The sequence below is a fragment of the Sorex araneus genome, chromosome 5 (genome assembly GCF_027595985.1).
Source record: "Sorex araneus isolate mSorAra2 chromosome 5, mSorAra2.pri, whole genome shotgun sequence".
Taxonomy (NCBI): domain Eukaryota; kingdom Metazoa; phylum Chordata; class Mammalia; order Eulipotyphla; family Soricidae; genus Sorex; species Sorex araneus.
The window spans coordinates 29,053,337-29,077,335 of NC_073306.1; the positions used below are offsets into that span (position 1 = coordinate 29,053,337).

The 23,999-nt window shown below is 43.6% G+C and overlaps 1 protein-coding gene across 4 annotated transcripts in view; it reads right to left on the bottom strand.

The window, feature by feature from the left end:
- The window catches only part of MAST2 (microtubule associated serine/threonine kinase 2), a 159,070-nt gene that overhangs the window by 105,270 nt on the left and 29,801 nt on the right, over positions 1–23,999 (bottom strand). For all 4 annotated transcript variants that reach the window (XM_055137924.1, XM_055137923.1, XM_055137926.1 and 1 more), the window contains exons 2-3: positions 18,288–18,435; positions 12,815–12,957 (exon numbers count right to left, since the gene is read on the bottom strand). In XM_055137924.1, the coding sequence (XP_054993899.1) occupies positions 12,815–12,957; positions 18,288–18,435 (291 nt within the window). The remainder of the gene's footprint in view (positions 1–12,814; positions 12,958–18,287; positions 18,436–23,999) is intronic.

Here is a 23,999-nt window from a genome sequence, read left to right on the forward strand (position 1 = left end):
GTTTTAGACTCTAAGCAAGAGTTATACATTATGACTACAATAGAAAAATCAATTTTAAAAGCAGGTCTATAGCTTTTGCTTACAAGTAAATTTTGTATTATCAAAACAGAAATGTTTGGGTATTTTTTTTTTTGCTTTTTAAAAACAAAGGATCTTGAATTCCTGTAATATTTGAATGTTTTTGCAAACTGACCTTTCTGATTTTTTTCTAGTTAACTTGCACAGATTAAAAAGAACTCCTTTGTCCAGAGACCATACAAGCTGAAGTTTAGAAACCCTGACGTAGGCTGCAGAGGGCTCAAAGTGACTGCACTCAGACTGTACTTATTTGCACTTCCACATACCTGGAGGTCAGAGATACTGCAACCTAAGGGTGCATCGCATCAGACGATATGTTAATTAGTAACTAGAAATAACCTCTGACCTGCAGTTCTAGGAGTTCACAACTGAATTTTTTTAAATCTTATTTGGGGGTGGGGTTACACAGCTATGTTCAGGCATCATTTCTGGCAGTGCTTGGGGGACTATATGGGGTGCCAGGGATGGAACCCAGGTGAGTTGTGTGCAAGCAAGTGCCTTAACCCCTGTATCATCTCTCGGGTCCCTATAATTGGATTTTTTTTTAAATTTGCTTCATTTTTAACTTTTTTCCCCTTTTGTCTCCATAGAACTCTCTCTTACTCTATATCAAAAATTTAAGTAGAAGTGAGGGAGATAGCTCAATGAGATGAGAAAGCAACTTTGCATGTAAGATTCCCTGCTTCAATCCCCAATATCACATGGTCTGCCAAGCACTTTATAAAGTAACCCACGGAGCATCATGCTAGGAGCAGCTGTTGAATTTTCAGGGCATGGTCAAAATACAAAAAATAAATTGTAATTAATAATTTAAGCACAATTTTTTTTTTTGTAATTTTTGGGTGACACCTGACCATGCTCAGGGGTTATTCCTGGATCCGCACTCAGGTATTACTCCTGGTAGTGCTTAGGGACCCATATAGGATGCTGAAGATCAAACCTGGGTCAGGCTCATGCAAAGTAAGCACCCTACCCACTATACTATCTCTCTAGCCCCCTAAGCACAACTCTTTAATTGGACTAATGTATTCTCAAGATTGAGAGACTAATTCTATGGACAAACAACTTTTTAGTTATAAAACTTCTCAAGAAGTTCCAAAAATCTCCATCACTCCAATGAGTCAAAAACACATGACAGAACTGTTGGGTTGGTCATTTGGACAGAGAGACAGAAAAGTTTATTCCCATAAACAGGCAGGACTTATGCCCCTAAGCCACCAGGATGAAGTTCTAGAAAGGAGCTCTCCAACCATATGCTTTTAAATATTTAAGGAGGTGAGCAAAATGAAAATTTCTTTCAGTGCATTTTAAAATATGGGGTAGACTTGTTTATATTCTTTTAGGGCCACACTCAGTGGTGCTCAGGGTTTATTTCTGGCTCTGAACTTAGGATCACACCTAGTGGACTCAGGGGACCATATGGACTCAGGGCCATGGATAGAACACAGGTCAGTTGCATGCAAAGCAAGAGACTTACCCACTTTACTGTCTCAACCAACCCCTGACTTTTAAAATTTGGAGGCCACTATTTTGGAGGTTGTATATCTTAAATTCTTTGTAAATTGTCACAGAAGATGATAAAAATGCTAAGGAGTTCATAATCAAAATCAATCAAAACATATATGTATAAGCCAAACAATTTGTTCTTTTGCTTTTGTCTTAATGCTTTTTGAGAACAAGCAATTATCTGCTATTATCAATCTCATGAAAATGACATAACTTTTATTTTAACAAATCTTATGAAATACTATTCATACCTTTAAGAAAACACTAGGTGGCATTAGAAACATGCTCCTCTTTTTAAAAAAGAAACCAAGAGTGTGGGAAGAATAGCAATTTTCAAATAGGGAACCTACTTAATCCAATTTCCTATTTTAAGCTGACTACTTCACTTTTACTACTTTCCCCTTTTGTATAGAAATATTTAATACTCCCCTGCATTTCTTTTCATTCTCTGGATGCTCTTCCATGATAATTTAACTCAGCCTCCAAATCCACATCTTACCTCTAAAACTGTTCTCCTTTATGCACTAACTCTTCAAAGAATGTCTAAGCAATGGATAAGCACAGGCAAACGGCTACTCCCCACCTCACAAAATATATAGAAATTACCTCAAAATGGATATAAATTTAAGAGCTGAAACCATAAAACTAATAGGAGAAAGCATAGTGGTTAATCTTCATTGCAAGGATACTTCAACATGTGACCAAAGGCCTCGAGAATAAAGACTAAATCAATTATACTTCAGGAAAATATTTTTATTTTAATGCATCAACAGACATTATTAAGAAAGCATGCAGTCCACAGTGTGGCTCAAGGGGTAGAAGAAATGCTTCTTTGCATGTCCAAGGCTCAAATCCAATCCACAGCACAGCATGCTTCCCCCCCCCCCACGCCCTGGTGACCCTCAAAATAAAATAAAGCAAGCCCACTATTACATGTACTTTTAAGCAGAAGTTCCCATGACCTACTCTCCTTAGACTCAGATGCCAGTTGCTAACCAAAACTATTATGTGTGCTTCTACCCTAGTGGCTAGAAGTCAAAGGTTTCCAGGACAATACGTCATGTTCTGTTAACTCGAAATGTTCATACAATTCAGGACACCCAATGACTCACTAGATAACTGACATTACAAATTATGTGACTCAAGTACCATTGATAAAAGAACTGCAAAGTAGGGCTGGAGCGATAGCACAGTGGGTAGGGCATTTGCTTTGCACGCAGCCTACCTGGGTTTGATTCCCAGCATTCCATATGATTCCCTGAGCACCGCCAGGGGTAATTCCTGAGTGCAGAGCCAGGAATGACCCCTGTGCATCACTGGGTGTGACCCAAAAAGCAAAAAAAAAAAAAAAAGTGCAAAGTATAGGGAAAGGGCAGAGCTTTCTGCCCCCTCTAGAGTGTCCACCAGTCCAGCACTCCTTTTGCACTTATGGGGAGGCCTACTTCCACAGGTGAGATTGATTACATCAGTAGTAACTGATACTGGGCCCAACTTCCAGCCCATCTCCCCAGCTAGAAATCAGGGGGCAGGTCTTTGAGCTCTACCCTTCAGGCCTATAAGTTTTCATAAAGAACAACCCCATTCTCAGATGTCTGCCAAGATACCTTTAATACTACCAAACAGGAAGGTTCCAACTTTAGGGATCTTAAGAACTGTGAAGGTCAAATTTTATAACATGGCAAATCATACTGACCATCTGAATTACAACATAAATTTCTTTTTTCTAATAGGAGATTTTTGGGTTTTGTTGTTTTTTGTTTGTTTGTTTGTTTTATTTTTCAAAATGGGCCCCTCACAGACTCTGACTCTTCCAAGTACAGAAAGGGTCCTGCCAGACAAGGGCTAGCAGCAGAGCAGACAGCGCCAGCACCGTCCGGTACACGCCCCACTCCTGAAACCTTCTATTGAAAACAGTATTTGAGACCTGAGAAAGTAAATAAAAGGTCTGGGTTCAAAGGCATATTTTTTCCAAACAGCAGTGCGAGATGCAGGTCTTCTATCTTGGGAGAGATGTGAGCTCATTCCCACCCTTGAGTTTCCCCAATGTGAAGACAAGTCAATAAAGTGGGAAGTGAGGGGGGTTTGACTCAAGAAAAGGGTGTTTCCACCTCGATGCTCAACCCATCTCAGTCACCGCCCCATGAGGAAATGCCCGGCATGGGTCAGGACTGGTAAAGTCTGCCACAAGCACCTACACGGCACAGACACATCCCATCAGCTCCACAAGGCAGCTGCCAAGCTATGCCTGGAGAACAAGTGGTTGTTCTGCACGGTGTGGGAGATGATCGGTGCCATGCCATTTGCCAGGGAGCTGTGGGCTCAGGTTGCAGGAAGCAATTGCTCCTTGCAGGAAAGGAAAGTCACTCCTAACCTCAGCATAAGCATTCTGGGTTTGTTGCCCTTCCCTCACAGAAAAAAATTCCAGGAGGAAGTGAAATAACGAAGCAAGGTAGTTTTTATTGAATGAAACTTGTTAAGAAGTGATAGGAGAGGGGCCGGAGCCATAGCACAGCGGGTAGGGCGTTTGCCTTGCACGCGGCCAACCCGGGTTCGATCCTCGGCGTCCCATATGGTCCCCCAAGCACCGCCAGGAGTAATTCCTGAGTGCAAAGCCAGGAATAAATAACCCCTGAGCATCACTGGGTGTGACCCAAAAAGCAAAAAAAAAAAAAAAAAAAAAAAGAAGTGATAGGAGAAAAAAGAGGGGAAAAATGTTCAAGACAGAACACAGGTTTCTCCAGAGTGAAAAGAAGGGGGCGTGGGGCCGGAGCCATAGCACAGCGGGTAGGGCACTTGCCTTGCACGCGGCCGACCTGGGTTCAATCCCCAGCATCCCATACGGTCCCCAAGCACCACCAGTGTAATTCTTGAGCACAAAGCCAGGAGTAACCCCTGAGCATCGCTGGGTGTGACCCAAAGGGGGGGGGGGAAAGGGGAGGCAAAGAAACACAGAGACAAGCAAGCAAGGTACATAAACAAGGGAGAACACAGGCTTGAGATGCCAGCTATATTTTAATTTAATATTTTTTTTATTAGGCTATGCTGGCAAATGCAAAGTGGTATCTTATTGTGGTTTGGGTCTGCATTACCCAATGATACTGAGCATCTTATGTTTCTTTTTTCCCATTTAAAAAAATTGCAGTTGAGGAAACACAGTTATTACAGAATTAATGTTTATGCTTTTGTTGCACAAAGTTCTTTCAGAAATTTTTCTTGGGGGGAATGTGCAGCCACATCCAGCAATGCTAGAAGTTACTCCTGGTTCTGTGCTTGGAGGTCACTGCTGGAAGTGCTCACAGGACCATGCATTGCTAGGGATCAAACTGGGGTCAGCCACATCAAGGAAAGCACCTTCCAAGCACCAGTGCACAGGGCCAGTGCACATTCCCTTGCACTAAAGTACCAGAGATCCTCCACCACAGTCCTGTCAATTCTTTTTATTTTTTTTTTGGGGGGGGGGTCATACCCAGCGATGCTCGGGGGTTACTCCTGGCTCTACGCTCAGGAATTACTCCTGGGGGTGCTTGGGTAATCATATGGGTCGGCCACATGCAAGGCCCTACCTGCTGTACTATCACTCCGGTCCAGTCCTGTCATTTCTGGTTCACCACTTCCCCACCACTACTTGGTAATCTCAGTTCTATAGTCAAAGTCCAATGACTTGTTAACATTCCATACTATCTGTAACCTGCATTGTAACACTGTTTCTGAGATCATCCAGAATCTCTTGTCCTGATGACTTCACAACCACATTACAGTAAAAAGCAAGATTTCACCTTGTTTTTGCTTTGGGGCTATATCCAGCAGTGCTCAGGACTTTCTCCTGGTTCTGAGCTCAGAGATCCCTCCTGATAATGCTTGAGGACCATATGACATGCCAGGATCGAACCCAAATTGGCTGCATGGAAGGCTACCTGCTATAGTAACTATCATGCCCAACTACCACTTCTTTTTTTTTTTTTTTTTGCTTTTTGCTTTTTGGGTCTCACCTGGCGATGCACAGGGGTTACTCCTGGCTTTGCACTCAGGAGTTACTCCTGGCGGTGCCCATATGGGATGCTGGGAATCGAACCCAGGTAGGCTGCGTGCAAGGCAAACGCCCTGCCCGCTGTGCTATCACTCCAGCCCCACCCAACTACCACTTCTTTATCCATTCATCTGTTGATGGCTGTTCGTTTCCCTATCTTGGCTATTGTACTTAGCACTGCAGTGAATATAGGTGTGCCTATTTCTCTTTGAGTTAATGGGTTTTTTTTGTGTGTCCCTGAGGTAGATGCCAAGAGTGAAAATGCTGGGTCATACAAAAGGTCTGATTATTTTTTGCTTTGAACCACACCCGGTAATGCCCAGAGATTATTCCTGGCTCTACACTCAGGAATAACTCCTGGAGGTACATGGGGAACCATCTGGATGCCAGAGAACGAACCTGGGTCAGTTGCATGTAAGGCAAGCACTATACAATCCCTCCGGTCCCCTGATTTTGACTTTTTGTAAGAGTTCTCATTTCACAGAGGCTGAATATATTTGCATTCTCACCAAAAGTAATTGAGGGTTCCTTTTTCACTGCATCCCATCAACACTGATTGTCTGTGGATGTTTTCTGGACAGGAGACAATTTACTGATTTGAGATGATAGCTCACTGCCATTTTTGCATTTCCCTGCTACCAACTTGTTATCCTACATAACTGATGATGAATCTTATTTCATTTGCTTACTGTTCCCCTTTATGTACTCTCCAAGGAAATACCTATTAATCTCCTCTCCCCATTTTTTGATGAGACTACCTGCATTTTAATTGGTGAGCTTTGCCTTATCAGATGTATGGTGTGCAAATATTTTCTCTCATTCAGTCAGGAGTCTCTTTTATACTTTAGCCATCATTTCTTTCACAGTGCAAAAACAATTAAGTCTGATGTAGTCCCATTTGTTTATTTGTGCATTAGTATTCTTTGCCAATTCAGCTGAATCACCGAAGACATCTCTAGGTCAAATTCCTGAAGAGTTCCATCTATGTTTGTTTGTTTGGTTTTTTTTACATATTTTAAGCTCTGATCTAGTAAAATATCTTTAAGACACTCTGAATTCACTTATGTGCATAGTGTGAGACAGGGGTCCAATACCATTTCTTTGCAGTTTTCACAACACAATCTGTGAAAGAAACTTTCCTCCTCTACAACATACTTTGCTCCTTTGTCATTGATTAACATCAATGTATCACTGTATCACTGTCATCCCGTTGTTCGTCGATTTACTCAAGTGGGCACCAGTAACGTCTCTATTACACTCAGTCCTGAGATTTCAGCGGCCTCACCTTACTCGTCTTTCCCAACAATTGGAGGCTCTTTCAGGGTCAGGGGAATGAGACCTATCGTTACTGTTTTTGGCATATCGAATACATCATGGGTAGCTTGCCAGGCTCTGCCTTGTGGACAGGATACTCTCAATAGCTTGTATGTATGTATCTTTACTGTATTTGGGATATGAATATGCCATGGGGAGCTTGCAAGGCTCTCCAGTGTGGGCAATAGACTCTTAATAGCTTGTCAGGTTCTCCAAGAGGGAAAACAAGGCTATTAAACCGCTTTGTGGCCTCGAGCTTCAGGGAGCTTGGTATTATAGTCTCTGAATGTTGGCTGTTGGTGGGATTACACAGCGCCAGGGGCAGTTTGTAGGTGTGGCTGCCAAGCTACTGGAAAATGGGGGGTCTGGATGAAGAAGGCCCAGTCCCAATCTGAGCAGGCTTGGAGATCTCAGCCCCGGATCCCGCACCCCTGGCTTCCTCTGCCAGTCCCTTCATGTTGAGGCTCGTCCGAATGTGTGGAGAGTGGCCTTGAGCATGGCTGTGACTGGGTTCCTGAGGTCTTCAACTGTCAAGGCTCTGCTTCCGGGAGCTTGGACTTATAGTTGGTGGGATTACATGGCGCTGGGGGGTGGTGTGGGGGGAATGACAACACCCGGCAGTTTTTGGGTATGGCTGCCAAGCTACTGGAAAATGGGGGGTCTGGCTGGAGAAGGTCCAGTCCCAATCTGAGCAGGCTTGGAGATCTCAGCCCCATGTTCCGCACACCTGGGTTCTTCTGCTGGTCTCTTCATGCATGAGGCTCGTCCAAACATGTGGAGAGTGGCCTTGAGCATGGCTGTGGCTGGGTTCTGGAGGTCTTCAACATACTTTGATTAACATACTCATATATATCTAAGACTTTACTTCTGGGCTAGCAATTCTCCACTGGTCTAAAAGTCTGTTTTTCTACAAAACGCTACTCCATGAAATCAAAGAGGACATGAGGAAATGGAAACATATACCCTGCTCGTGGATAGGGAGAATCAATGTTGTCAAAATGGCAATACTCCCTAAAGCATTATACAGATTCAACGCGATCCCTATAAGTATACCCATGACATTCTTCAAAGAAATGGATCAAGCAATCCTAAAATTCATATGGAATAACAAACGTCCAAGGATAGCTAAAACAATTCTTGGGAAAAAGACAATGGGAGGCATCACCCTCCCCAACCTCAAACTTTACTACAAAGCAGTAACAATTAAAACAGCATGGTACTGGAACAAAGGCAGAGTTGTAGACCAATGGAACAGGGTGGAATATCCCTACACACAACCCCAAATGTATGATCATCTAATCTTTGATAAGGGAGCAAGAGATGTGAAGTGGAGCAAGGAAAGCCTCTTTAACAAATGGTGCTGGCACAACTGGACAACCACATGCAAAAAATGGGTTTAGACCTTGACCTGACCCCATGCACAAAAGTCAGATCAAAATGGATTAAAGACCTCAACATTGGACCACAAACCATAAGGTACATTGAAGACAAGGTCGGCAAAACCCTCCATGATATTGAAGATAAAGGTATCTTCAAAGGTGACACGGAACTAAGCAATCTAGTAAAAACAGAGATCAACAAATGGGACTACATTAAACTAAAAAGCTTCTGCACCGCAAAAGATACAGTGACCAGAATACAAAGACTATCCACAGAATGGGAAAGGATATTTACACAATACCCATCAGATAAGGGGTTGATATCAATGGTATATAAAGCACTGGTTGAACTCTACAAGAAGAAAACATCCAACCCCATCAAAAAATGGGGCAAAGAAATGAACAGAAACTTTACCAAGGAAGAAATACGAATGGCCAAAAGGCACATGAAAAAGTGCTCTACATCACTAATCATCAGAGAGATGCAGATCAAAACAACCATGAGATACCACCTCACACCACAGAGACTAGCGCACATCCAAAAGAACAAAAGCAACCGCTGTTGGAGAGGATGTGGGGAGAAAGGGACCCTTCTTCACTGCTGGTGGGAATGCCGACTGGTTCAGCCCTTCTGGAAAACAATTTGGACGATTCTCAAAAAATTAGATATTGAATTCCCATTTGACCCAGCAATACCACTGCTGGGAATATATCCCAGAGAGGCAAAAAAGTATAATCGAAATGACATCTGCACATGTATGTTCATCGCAGCACTGTTTACAATAGCCAGAATCTGGAAAAAACCCGAATGCCCCAGAACGGATGACTGATTGAGGAAACTTTGGTACATCTATACAATGGAATACTATGCAGCTGTTAGAAAAAAGGAGGTCAAGAATTTTGTAGTTAAGTGGATGGGCATGAAAAGTTTCATGCTGAGTGAAATGAGTCAGAAAGAGAGAGACAGACATAGAAAGATTGCACTCATCTATGGTATATAGAATAACAGAGTGGGAGACTAACACCCAAGAACTGTAGAAATAAGTACCAGGAGGTTGACTCCATGGCTTCGAGGCTGGCCTCACGTTCTGGGGAAAGGGCAACTCAGAGAAGCGATCACCAACTATACTGTAGTCGAAGGCCATGTGGGGGAAGGGAGCTGCGGGCTGAATGAGGGCTAGAGACTGAGCACAGCGGCCACTCAACACCTTTATTGCGGGCCGTAGAAGCTAAATAGAGAGAGAGAACACAAGGGAATGCCCTGCCACAGTGGCAGGGTGGGGTGGGGGGGAGATGGGATTGGGGAGGGTGGGAGGGACGCTGGGTTTACGGGTGGTGGAGAATGGGCACTGGTGAAGGGATGGGTTCCCGAACTTTGTATGAGGGAAATATAAGCACAAAAGTGTATAAATCTGTAACTGTACCCTCACGGTGATTCTCTAATTAAAAATAAATAAATTTTAAAAAAATAAAATAAAAGTCTGTTTTTATTTATTCCAGAACCATACTATTTTGATTAACATAGCTTTGCAACACAGACTAAAGTTAGGATATGCAATGCCTCCTATCTTTTTTTCTCAGAAATGCCTTGGCTTTAAAGGAAGCTTTATAATTCCACACAAATTTAAACAGCAATGATGGGGATCAAATCTGGGTCAGCCACACACAAGACAAGACCTTACAATTTTAAAGTATCTTCTCTCATTGAGTTTTTGATAAGTTAAATCAACCTCCTATTGTTGCCATTACAAACAAGTGGCAAAAAAGGGGCAGGGGCCAGCCTAAGCAATAGCACAGTAGGTAAGGCATTTGCCTTGCATGTGGCCAACCTTGGTTCAATCCTCAGCATCCCGTATGTTCCCCCAAGTACCACCAAGAGTAATTCCTATATATAAAGTAACCCCTGAGGGGCTGGAGCGATAGCACAGCAGGTAGGGCATTTGCCTTCCATGTGGCCGACGAGGGTTCAATTCCCAGCATCCCATATGGTCTCCCGAGCACCGCCAGGAGTGATTCCTGAGTGCATGAGCCAGGAGTAACCCTTGTGCAATGCCAGGTGTGACCCAAAAACAAACAAACAAACAAAAAACAAAAACAGAGTAACCCCTGAGCACCGCTGGGTGCGGCCCCAAAAACAAATAAAAAGAGGGGGTGGGGACTAGAGCAATAGCCCCTACTGCAGGTAGGGTATTTGCATTGCAGATAGCCAACCTGGAATCAATCCCCAGCAGTCCCACAAGCACTGCCAGGAGTGATTTCTGAGTTCAGAGCCAAGAGTCACCCTTGCACATTGCCAGATGTGACCCAAAAACAAAATCAATAAATTCTTAAAATATTTTTAAAAAGAGGGGCCAGAGAAATAATACTGCGGGTAAGGCACTTGTCATTGAATGCAGCTGACCAGGGTTTGATCCCTGGCATCCAATATGGTCCTCTTGCCAGGAGTGATTCCTGAGCGCAGTCAGGAGTAACCCCTGAGCATTGCCAGGTGTGGCTCAAAAACCATAGTAAATAAATAGATAAATAAGTAAATAAGGCTACAGTGCCAGAGCAATAGTACTGAGAGTATGACACTTAATCTTGCATGTGCCCAACCATGGTTCAATCCCTGGTACTCCATATAGTCCCCCAAGCCTGCCAGGGGAGACCCTGAGCACAAAGCCAGGAGTAAGCCCTAAGCATCACCGGGAGTGGCCCAAAAACAAACAAAAGTTGCATATACCATGAACATATCAAGTATCATTGAATTGCCTGGTTTAAATGAGTAAGTTATGCTTGGTTTAAAGGAGTAAATTATGTAAGGTATATGCTTCAAAAAGTCTTTTTAAAGAATAATTCAGGAATATTCTATGTCAGTTGGTCTAGGCCAGGACTTGAACAACTTAACTAACAAATACCCTCTGCAATATAATCTGGTTTTGTTTTTGTGTTTTGGGGGCCATACCCAGCAGTGCTAAGGGGTTACTCCTGGCTCTGTGCCCGATCACTCCTGGCAGACTCAGGGGATCATACAGGATGCCAGGGATCAAACCTGGGTCAACTGCATGCAAGGCAAAATCCTTACCCTCTGTACTATCACTCTGGCCCCTCTTTAAAAAACAAACAAACAAACAAACGTAGAAGTCAGAAAGTAGTTCAAAGGGCAGCATAACACATAACATATCCACAGTTTTCCTGTGGATAAGGGGGAGTATGAGATCAGTAGTCAATGGGTACCTCAAGTAAAGAAGAACCACTGAGGGCTACACCGTACAAAATGCCACTGCAGGCAGAAAAACACCTGCCCAGACTACACAATTTAATATTATATAGGCCCTATTTATCATTCAAAACCCAGACCAAGAAACAACATATTGGGGCTGGAGTGATAGCATAGCGGGTAGGGCATTTGCCTTGCACACGGTGACCCGGGTTCAAATCCCATCATCCCATATGGTCCCCTGAGCACCGCCAAGAGTAATTCCTGAGTGCAGAGCCAGGAGTAACCCCTGTGCATCGCCAGGTGTGACCCAAAAACAAACAAAAAAAAACCAACATATTTCTGGGCCAGAGAATAGTACAGGGGTTAAAGTGTTTGTACTTCGTCCCACAGACCCCAAGCATGACCAGGAGTGAGCCTTGTGCAGAGCCAGGAGTCACTGTTAAGTGTGACCCAACAACACACCCCCATATGTCCCACAACCACCCCCCCAACACATCCTCATACACACAAAAAAGAAATAACATATTTTTTCATCCAGTAAGCACCTCCTCTTGTTCTCATATACTTAATATGTCTCCCACTGTGTTATGTACACAAAAGCAACACTACTTTTAAAATCTAAAAACCAATGAGTCTGTGGCCATATGCAGTCTCTTTCCTGCATTCCTCTGGGACATTTTGGGTCTCTCTCTCCTCTCTCTTCTTCCCTCCTCCTCCCTCCCTCCTTTTCTCACTCCCTCCCTCTCTTTCTCTTTTGAATCACCTATCACTGTGAGATAGGCCATTACAAAGCTGTTCAAGATTGGGTTTCAGTCATACAGTGTTCCAACACCCATCCCTCCACCAGTGTACATTTCCCAGTACCAATGTCCCCAGTTTAATAACAATAGGTATTATAATACCTAATAGCTAAAAAAAATATAGCAAACAGACCATATATAGAGTAGTGGTCTCATCCTCTTGGGTTCAGTCTTGCCTGGATGATTTCATTTGAGAATCCTTTTTTTTTTTTTAATAACACCTCAGATTTTGAGACTTAAAGTCTCAGTAAAAAAAAAAAAAATCATTTCCATAGTAAAGCTTTCCCAAGAAAGTTATTAAAATTATAATAAATATTAAATATTTTTGTTCATAAGAGCAACAGAATATCTTCAGCTAAAGTCCCTTTTTACTAACATCCCTTCTTTTTCTATACACTTTGAGAAATTAAACTCTCCAAATCCTGAGGAGGAAAATATCATGTGGCAATGGCAAGTGACAATCAAGGATTTATTCACAAAGCAAGGCACCATCTTTACCAACACTTACCAGGCCAGCGGTGAGAGAAGGGGCAGACTGTCCAAGGGACTGGTTTCTCATTCGAACCAGGTTTGAGGCTTCTCCTGAAGACTGCCAAGTCACCTGGCCCACACTGCCTTGCACACTACTGGACAAGGGGAGCAGCTGCTTACCTTCAAGCAAACACAGGGTTAGAAAATACACTTGTCATTATTTATAAATAAACCAAAATGTAAATACAGCACATAAAAGAATCCTGATTCAGGGACCAGCGCACATGCTAGCCCTAGCCATGCTGTGTTCAATTCTCAGCACCACCTGTCCCCTATACTGCAGCCTCTGTCCTGCTGGCCCCTGAGCACAGCCCCGTCTGAGTACCACTGCAGCAGCCTCTAAAGAGAAAAAGTAACTGCGGCCACCAGGGAGTACAGGAGTACAGGGTTTAAGGCACATGCCTTGTATGCAGCCTACCAGAGTCAAATCCCTGGCACCATGTAGTCCCAGAGTATCACCAAGTGCAACATTGGAGCCTCCCATTCACTACGGGGTGGCTCTGGAGATCCCCAAGCACCACCACCTGGCACCACCTGGTCCAAGCAGCACTACACCCGCAGGCTCATCCCTTGAGCCACTTGCCTACATAGCAGGGAACTGCCAGGATGGACACTGAGCTTCGCTTAGGAGACAGACCCCAACCAAAAATTGATTAAGTGATATAAACATTCACAAAAGTGAAGTTCTTTCATACCCAGTTTAGCCTATCGTGCTAGGGAATCACTCACAAAGGTGCTCAGTGAAACATTTGGTGCCAGGAATCAAACCTGAGCTCCCAGCATGAATGTGCTCGTGTTAAAGAGTCCCTCGGGATCAAACTTGGGTCCTTTCACAAATAAAGCACGTGCTCCAGCCTTTTGAGCTAACTACCTAGCCCCTATTACTGCAACGTATTTTAAAAACTAAATTGCAGGGTTGGTTTTTTTTTGGGGGGTTGTTTTTTTAGGGAGGGGCAAGGGGTTGAGTTTTTTGGTTTTTTTCTTTTGTTTTGTTCTGGGGTCACAATCAGTGATGCTCAGCGGTTACTCCTGGCTCTGCAATCAGGAATCACTCCTAGCAGACATGAGGGACCATATGGGATGTCCGGGATCAAATAAGGGTCAACCCTATGCAAGGTACTATCACTCCAGCCCTAAATTACAGTATTTTTTAATCCTGATTTTTGGTCCACAACTTATAGTGCTCAGGGGCTACTATCAGCTCTGTACTCAGGTATCACTCCCAGAGGTGCTTAGGGGGGCAGAACACCCAATGCCAGGAATTGGACCTAGGGCTCCAGCATACAAAGCATTTCAACCCTTTGAGCTACATATGTCCCCAGTCCTGCAATAATGTTGTTTTATTTTGGGAGCACATCCAGCAAATTTCTCAGAGATCACACCTTACAGAGTAATCAGAAGACCACACACAGTGTCAAAGATTGTGCCAAGGATCAACCATGTACAAGGGAAGTGCCTAATCCCTATACTCTTTCCAACCCTGCAATGACTTTTAAGTTCATAATTTCACACCTTCCTTCAAACAACTGCTAATGATCTTACCACAACAAATGTGTCATATTATTACATCCCCTTCCATAAAAAAACACTGATAAGGGGGACTGGAGAGATAGTACAGAGGGTAGGGCACTTGCCTTGCACATGGCTGACTGGGGTTCAATCCTTAGCATCCAATATGGTCCCCCAAGCCATGCCAGGAGTCCTCCTAAGCATGGCAGGTGTGGCCCAAATTAAAAAACAACCACTGATAAAGCCCAGAGAGACCATAAAAAGAATAAAAGGCTTGCCTTGCGCGTAGCTCATACATTCAATCCTGGCACCCCCATATGGTCTCCTGAGCCCACCAAGAATGATCCCTGAGCACAGAGCCAGGAGTAAGCCCTGAGCAGCACTGGTTATGGAAAAAAAAATCTTTTTAATTAAAAAAAGTTGTGAAAAAGCATAACCTTTTTATTGAAAACAATGTGATGCAAGTTATTTGAAGAATCTGAATGTATTTGGACTCTGTATTACAACAGGAAGATTTAAAAGTAGTCTATAATACCCAAGTACAGTAGAAAGAAGGGCCAGGAGGACTGGTGTACTGTTGGAAGCTTGCCACATTGGCAGGGCAATGTGGGGGGGAGGTGGTGAGGGAGGGGTGGGGAAGTTAGGATAGAGAAGGGACCACTATGACAATGATAGTTGGAAATGATCACTCTCCACGAGAACCAAGTGCTCAAAGAAGGTAAAAGGATATACATGATAAACTTTCAGTACCTCTAATGCAAACCATAATGCAGAAAGAATCCCTACCATAGAGGTAGGCTGGGGGCAGGAGTTCAAGGGGTGCCTGCCTTGAGAGAAACTGGGGACACTGGTGGTGGGAAGGGTGTTGGAACATTCTATGACTGAAACCCAATGATGAACAACTTTGTAACTGTATCTCATCGTGATTCAATAAAGCACTGTAGCACTGTGATTCAATAAAAATAAAAATAAATAAAAAGCAATCTAAAGAGAAAAAAAGGACTAGAATCTTCACCTTAGTAATAAATTAAAAATAAATACTTATTACAAGTTACAGTATCTCTATATAACAGATTACCAAACTATTAGAAATAATTAAGCATCTCAGGCTAGAGAAATAGCTTAATGGTCTGGGGACATGCTTTGCAAACAGGAGACCCAGGTTTGATCCCCAGTACTGCATGGTCCCCCAGCCACCTCCAGAAGCAACCACTGAGTACTGAGAAACTAAGTACCATCAGGTGAAACCTCAAAATAAATTACTGATCAGTTAATTAATTCACTGTATCAAGCCATCCCATTGTTCATCGATTTGCTCGAGTGGGCACAAGTAACGTCTCCATTCATCCTAGCCCTGAGATTTTAGCAGCCTCTCTTTACTCATCCTTCCCAACAGTGCCGTATCGGAGGCTCTTTCAAGGTCAGGGGAATAAGACCCATTACTGTTACTGTTTTTTGGCATATCAAATATGCCATGGGGAGCTTGCCAGGCTCTGCCAGTTAATTAAGCAAATTAATAAGTAATCGAAACAAAATATGTTCAGCAACACCTGTTGAATAAAGCCGGGATGAACTACTGAGCATATGATCCAAAATCTGATTTTATTTTGTTTGTTTTTGTTTTTGGCTTTTGGCTCCTACCTCTACACTCAGGATCACTCCTGGAGGGGTTGGGGGACCACATCAGATACCAGGGATCTAACCCTGGTCAGCCCTGTGCAAAGCAAATGCCTTACCTGCTATACTATTATTATTTTTTTTTTGAGCTGCCAAAAACTGAACTCAAGGCCTCACATATGAAAGGCACATGATCTATCAATAAGTTGCACACCCCCCAATTCTGTTTTAAATTAAAAACTGTGTACATTTATATAAATTTTAATGTACATTTATCTATATATGAATACATATGAGATATAGTATTTGTATATATGAAGTACATATACTTGTTACGGACTGGAGTGATAGCACAGAGGGTAGGGCATTTGCCTTGCACATGGCCGACCCGGGTTCTATTCCTTCACCCTCTTGGAGAGTCCAGCAAGCTACTGAGAATATCTCGCCTGCACGGCAAAGCCTGGGAAGCTCCCCGTGGCGTATTCGATATGCCAAAAACAGTAACAAGTCTCACAATGGAGACGTTACTGGTGGAAAAGAGAAGGGGGGTGAGGGAAGTGGAGAGAAGAAGTAAAATTAGTCAAAGCTATTTTGACTTATTTTTGTCTGGTTGGGTGAGGAGGGGAGAAAGTGGTACTGTAAAAGAGATAAAGTATACCCTAAGAAGTGCACCACAAAGAAAAGATGAAAGGGGCTGGAGTGATAGCATAGTGGGTAGGGCGTTTGCCTTGCATGCGGCCGACCCGGGTTCAAATCCCAGCATCCCATATGGTCCCCTGAGCACCGCCAGGAGTAATTCCTGAGTGCAGAGCCAGGAGTAACCCCTGTGCATTGCCAGGTGTGACCCAAAAAGCAAAAAAAAAAAAGAGAGAGAAGATGAAAGATGTCAAGATGTTAAGTCAAGGATAAGGAGACAGCTCGAAGGCTGGAGCACAGGCTTAGCATGGGGGACGCAAGGCCTGAGTTTGATCTCCAGCATCACCTGGTCCACTGAGTACCAGTGGGCACAATCCCATATTGTAGTTATCTCATAACTATGGAGACCCCGGGAATGAGATGATCCATTGGCCTAAGGCAACAGATGATCAAAGACTCACATGTGCACACAGTGTGACCAAGACAGTCACCTACACAGGCCAGAGACTCATAGTCATATGACAAGGTTTATTAGAATAGTAGCACTGTCTTCCCGTTGTCCATAGACTTGCTCGAGTGGGCACCAGTAATATCTCCATTGTGAGACTTGTTGTTACCGTTTTTGGCATATAAAATACATCATGGGTAGCTTGCCAGGCTCTGCCATGCGGGTGGAATACTCATGGTAGCTTGCTGGGCTCTCCGAGTGGGATGGAGGAATCGAACCTGGGTCGGTCTCATGCAAGGCAAACGCCCTACCCGCTGTGCTATCACTCTAGTCCCTTGTGTATCTTGTATATCATTACATTAACAAAAGAGAATAGTGTTTCTTAAAAACTAACACTGAAATTTCAAACTGAAGCACCATGGAAGTACTACCATACCAACACACTTTCTAATACATTACATTTTATACTCTGTGGCACAGCATTAGAGGTATATAGAAAGAAGTACTTTTCAATACTGGCAGAGCACTTTGCCAGAAAAACTACTTATGATTCTAACAAAACCAAAGCAAGAAAACATGACACTGTTCTATAAGGTTCTATTAGAATAGTACAATGACTATATACAGGCAAAAAGGGATCACAAGATGGGAAGAGGAAGGTGAAATCTCTGGTTCACATGGGCTAGATGGGACAGAGTGTCAGGAGGTGTCACGGGATTTCTATGAGCTAACGCAGAGGTGGAACAATAAACTTTACAGACACTACAGGTGTCGGCCACAGGCAGTGGAAAGACCGCTGAGCCATACTAATCACATGGAAATGCTGGTTCCCCTGGCAACAGCTCACCCTCCTCAAGGTCGGGATTCGAGGTTTCCCCATATGAGCCCAGCAGCCAAGATGGTCAGAGAGCTGTGCCAGGAAGAACTCCAACACTGTGTATAGAGACAAAAGTAGCCCCTGAGCACCACTAGGTACAGTTTAAAAAAAAGTAAAAAGATCAAGTCCATTGATACACCCTTTAATAATGACAACGGTCCCCTATTTCTTAAAAAATAAAACCAGAGGGGCTGGAGCAATAGTACAGAGGGTGGTGCTTGCCCTGCACACAACCAACCCAGGTTCAATCCTCAGCATCCCATATGGTCCCCTGAGCCCACCAGGAGTGACCTCTGAGTGCAGAGTCAGAAGTCTGAGCATCACTGGTTGTGGCCCAAGAGAAAAATAAAATGAGATACTCACCTGACAAAGAACCGGCCATGCTTCCTCTCCGTAACTTACAGTCATCCTGACTAAGCTGACGCTGTAGCTTAGCTTTTCCAGTGGATGAAAATATGTCAGGGTTACTGAGTTTCCTGAAGAGCAGGGGGCTGAGTCCAGATATCACATCCTTCAAAGGAAAAAAATAAAACACAACTCTTTATTATCCTCTCTAAAAGTATAAAAACTGGGTCCTGAAAGGATTAGTGCTGGGGCTCAGAGAGCCTGCCTTGTAAGCATCTGGTCACAGGTTTGAACCCCTGGTGTCCTACTAGTCAAGCTCAACCCTGGCAGTTCTGCTGTCTGTGCTTTCCAGGACCACAACCAACCAACAGGTTTTGTAATTTTACTTATACTTGACTTATAACATTTATACTTATTTGTAAATAAATGTCTAAGAACTGAAGTATTAAACATCTCTACAACATTCATTAAAATTTAAAACATTTTGGACTAAGGCGGCTCTAGTAGTAGAACATATGCTTAGCATGTGAAGCTCTGAGTTACATTTCCGGCACTGTATGCCCGCTCCCCCATCCCGCCCTCCAAGCACTGCAGGGTGCAGTCCTGGTGGCCGCCAGGCACAGCTATGCCAGAGCACCAAACCCCAGGCCTGCAAGAGCAGTCTAGCTGCCCCAGGAATGGCTCCCGACAACTCCCCACCACCAGCTCTGCATAAAAGAAAATGCCAACGGGGCCAGAGAGATAGCACAGTGGGTAGGGTGCTTGCCTTGCACAGGGGCGACCAAGATTTGATCCTCGAAACCCCATACTGTCCCCCGAGCCCCACTAGGCGTGATCCTTGATTGGAGAGCCAGGAGTAAGCCTTGAGCACACCAGGTGTGGTCCAAAAACAAAACAAAGGGGGCCAGAGGGATAGTACTAGAGTAAGGCAGGAGGGATAGTATTGGAGTAAAGCCAAGGGATAGTACTAAGGTAGGAGGGGTAATACTGGGGCAAGGCATGCAGTCTTTCCTGGGCATGCCTGGGTGTGGCCCAAAAACAAAAATAAAAAATAAAATGAGGGGCTGCAGTGATGGTACAGTGGGTAGGGCATTTGCCTTCCATGCAGCTGACCTGGGTTCGACTCTAAGCATCCCATATGGTCCCCTGAGCACCGCCAGGAGTAATTCCTGAATATAAAGCCAGGAGTAACCCATGAGCATCACCAGGTGTGACCCAAAAGCCAAAAAAAATTAAGAAATTAAAAATAAATAAAATGAAATGCAACACTGTATATTTTCTGCTGAACAGCTAAAGCCAAAAGCAAATTTCTTTTTTAAAAAAATCTTTTAATGAGTCACCGTGAGGTACAGTTACAGACTTACAAACTTTTGTGCTTACATTTCAGTCATACAGTGATCGAGTACCCATCCCTCCACCAGTGCCCATTCTCACCAATGATCCTAAGTATCCCTCCCACCACCCCCACCCCATCTCCCTACCTCACCCCGCCTCTGTGGTAGGGCATTTCCTTTTGCTCTCTCTCTCCTTTTGGGTGTTGTGGTTTACAACATAGGTATTGAGTGGCCATCATGTTTGGTCTATAGTCTACTTTCAGCTCGCATCTCCCATCCCAAGCGGGCCCTCCTAGCACCCTTTACTTGGTGTTCCTGTCTCTATCTAAGCTGCCTTTTCCCCCGGCACGTAAGGCCGGTTTCCAAGACGTGGAGCAAACCTCCTGGTACTTATCTCTACTGTTCTTGGGTGTTAGTCTCCCATTCTGTTACTTTATATTCCACAGATGAGTGTAGTCTTTCTATGTCTGTCTCTCTCTTTCTGACTCATTTCACTTAGCATGATACTTTCCATGTTGATACACTTATACGCAAAGTTCATAACTTCATCTTTTCTAACAGCTGCATACTTTTCACTGTGTAGATGTACCAAAGTTTCTTTAACCAGTCAACTGTTCTTGGGCACTCAGGTTTTTTCCAGATTCTGGCTACTGTTTTTTGGGGGTTTTTTTTGTTGTTGTTTTTTATTTTATTGAATTACTGTGAGATATTTTTCTGGATTGGAAAAAAAAAAAAAGAGAGAGAGTCTCTTGCCCACATGCCTGGCTGTTTTCCCCGGGGCCCCTCGGAGGGGATGGGCTCCAGCTTCCCTCCCCACCCCGAGCAGAGCTCCTGGCGGCCTAAGACCACTGAAACCTAGCCACAGCCATGCTCAAGGCTCCTCTCCACACGTTCAGACAAACCTCATGCACAAAGGTACCCGAAGAGGAACCCAGGTGTGTGTAATCCCATCAACTGCCAACATCCAGAGACTTAAAAGCAAGCTCCCAGCCGCAAAGTGGCCTCTCGATATCTTATAACCTACTTTTCCTTCTGGGAGAAACTCGCAAGCTACTGAGGGCTTCCTGCCCACATGGGACAGCCTCGCAAGCTTCCCATGGTGTATCTATATGCCAAAGTCAGTAACCAGCTGAATCTCATTCTCCTGACCCTGAAAGAGCCTCCAATGCGGCATCAGAAGGCCAAGAAAAGAGAGGCTTCTAAAATCTCAGGGATAGGATGAACGTAGAGGTTACTGAGACCGCTCGAGCAACAGAATTTCGTGACTGTTGAGATAGTTACAAGCTTTCGTGTTTGAGTTACAATTACACAATGATCAAACACCCATCCCACCACCACTGCACATTCCCCACCACCAATATCCTGGGTATATCCCCCTTTGCCCACCCTCCCCCTGCCTCCATGGCAGACAATATTCCCCATACTCTCTCTCTACTTTTCGGCATTATGGCTTGCAACACAGACACTGAGAGGCCATCATGTTTGGTCCATTATCTACTTTTGGCACACATCTCCCATCCCGACTGATTCCTCCAGCCATCATTTTCTTAGTGATCCCTTCTCTATTCCATCTGCCTTCTCCCCTCTGCTCATGAAGCAGGCTTCCAGCTATGGGGCAATCCTCCTGGCCCTTGTATCTACTGTCCTTGGATGTCAGCCTCATGTGATGTTATTCTATACTCCACAAATGAGTGCAGTCCTTCTATGTCTGTCCCTTTCTTTCTGAATCATTTCACTTAGCATGATACTCTCCATGCCTATCCATTTATAAGCAAATTTCATGACTTCATCTCTCCTAACAGCTGCAGAGTATTCCACTGTGTAGATGTACCAAAGTTTCTTTAACCAGTCATCTGTTCTTGGGCACTCGGGTTTTTTCCAGATTCTGGCTATTGTAAATAGTGCTGCAATGAACATACAAGTGCAGATCTCATTTCTACTATACTTTCTTGCATCTCCAGAATATATTCCCAGAAATGGTACTGCTGGGTCAAATGGAGCTCAATTTCTAATTTTTTGAGAAACGTCCATACTGTTCCAAAAGGGCTAAACCAGCTGGCATTCCCACCAGCAGTGAAGGAGAGTCCCTTTCTCTCCACATTCTCGCCAACACCGGTTGCTTTTGTTATTTTGTATTTGTGCCAGTCTCTGTGGTGTGAAAAGATATCTCATTGTTATTTTGATCTGCGTCTCCCTTATAATTAGTGATGAAGAGCATTTTTCATGTGCCTCTTGGCCATTCGGATTTCTTCTTAAAAACAAACTTTTTTTGGGGGGGGGTCACATCCGGCTATGCACAGGGTTTACTCCTGACTCAGGCACTCAGGAATTACTCCTGGCGGTGTTCCAGGGACCATATGGGATGCTGGGAATCAAATCCAGGTCTGCTGAGTGCAAGGCTAACGCCCTCCCCGCTGTGCTATTGCTCCAGTCCCCAAAAGCAAACTCGTTAATAAAGTTTCTTAGGCATGCTATGTAGAAACACTAAGAAGGATATGGGACACTGAATTTTATTTTTTTTGACAATTTCTTCCTTAGTATAGATCTCATTTACCATCTCGTGTCATTTCTTTTTAGACAGAAAGGCGCTTTTGTTTGTTGTGGGTGTTTTGTTTGCCACTTGTTTTGCTTCTGGGCCACACCCAGTTGGGCTCAGGGCTCATTCCTGGCTCTGCACTCAGGATTCACTCCTGGGTGTCACATTATCCCTCCAGCGCCTCAGACTGATATATATAGATATATATATATACATATATATACATATATATATCTTTTAATTTACTGAATCATGATGAATTAGAGATACAAAGTTATTCATGATTGAGTTTCAGGTGTACAATGTTCCAGCACCAATCCCTTCACCAGTGTCCACTTTTCCATACCAATATCCCCAGTCTGGACACTGATTTTTAAATGCCAAAAGAAAAGCAGTTAATAATATGAAATAGGACCCCCAAAAGTGATAGGATGGCTTTATTACCGTATGTGCCTAGTTATAGTCATTTGTTTTCTCCCTTCTCCTCACTTTCCCTACGCTGAGTAAAGAAGAGCATCTTCAGCTTTGGAAAGATCAGTAGGAGTGACCCTGCTCAGTGCAGAGCACCAGCCCCACACACAGAAGGCCCTGGGCTCACATCAATCCCCGCAAACCACCTATCACCCCCAAAAAATAACCTTACAATGCATAATGCATAAGCTTTCAATTAAAAAGAATAAAACCATTTGGAGAAAGTGTCATCACTGTCATCCAGTTGTTCATCGATTTGCTCGAGCAGGCACCAGTAACATCTCCATTGTGAGATTTGTTGTTACTGTTTTTGGCATATCAAAAATACACCACGGGGAGCTTGCCAGGTTCTGCCGTGCGGGCAGGACACTCTCAGTAGCTTGCCGGGCTCTCTGAGAGGGATGGAGGAACCGAACCTGGGTGGGCCGAGTGCAAGGCAAATGCCCTACCAGTTGTGCTATTGCTCCAGTCCTGGTAATTAAAACATATTGTCTTTAATTCCTAAAATGAACTTTATCAGGTATTATAAAATACTTTTAAAAAATAGAACTGAGAAAGAAGAAAGAAAAAAACAAAAAAAAAAAGAAAAAAGAGGAAAAAAAAATAATAAAAAAATAAAAAATAGAACTGAGGGGCTGGAGAGATAGTATAGTAGATAGGCACTTGCTTTGCATACAACTGACCCAGATTCATTCCCTGTCATGACTCATGGTCCCAAGCCCGCCAGGAATGATCCCTTAGCACAGAACCAGTGATAAGCCCTGAGCATTTCTGGTGTAGTTCCCAAAACCCATGGAATTGAGACTAAGAGATTAAACATGGAACCAGATTTTAAAGCTAGGAGAGTAATGCAAAACTTCAGGTTTAGCTGGCAAATTAATACAGACTTTCCTTATTCCAAACCCTTTGAATGAAAGGAGGAAAAAGAAAATTCAGAATTATCTAAGCTACCAACAGGTTAAGAAAAAGAATTCTGATTGGGAAGCAAAATTAGCAAAACACAAACCTCATCAATAAATTCAAATAAGCATCACTTGTATTTGAAAAAAAACAAACTTGCAAATGAATTCTCAGAAGCAACCAATATTAAGCTTTGACAGGATGAAACATTGACAGTGCCTCCCTTTTACCTTTGTGTAAACACACACACACACACACACACACACACACACACACATTTATGTAACTTTCCCTTTTTAGTAAAGCTGGGATCAAAGCCCGGGTCTCACACCTGCAAGGCAAGTGCTCAGCTGCTTAGCAATAACTCTGGGAGCCCTGGCCTTTACTGCAGATGAACCCTTTCAGCCAGTGTCCACTCCTCATTCAAGCAGAGTCCATCCATACTAGTAGGATTCAGACGCTCTGAAGTCAACACCAATCAAATTAAAT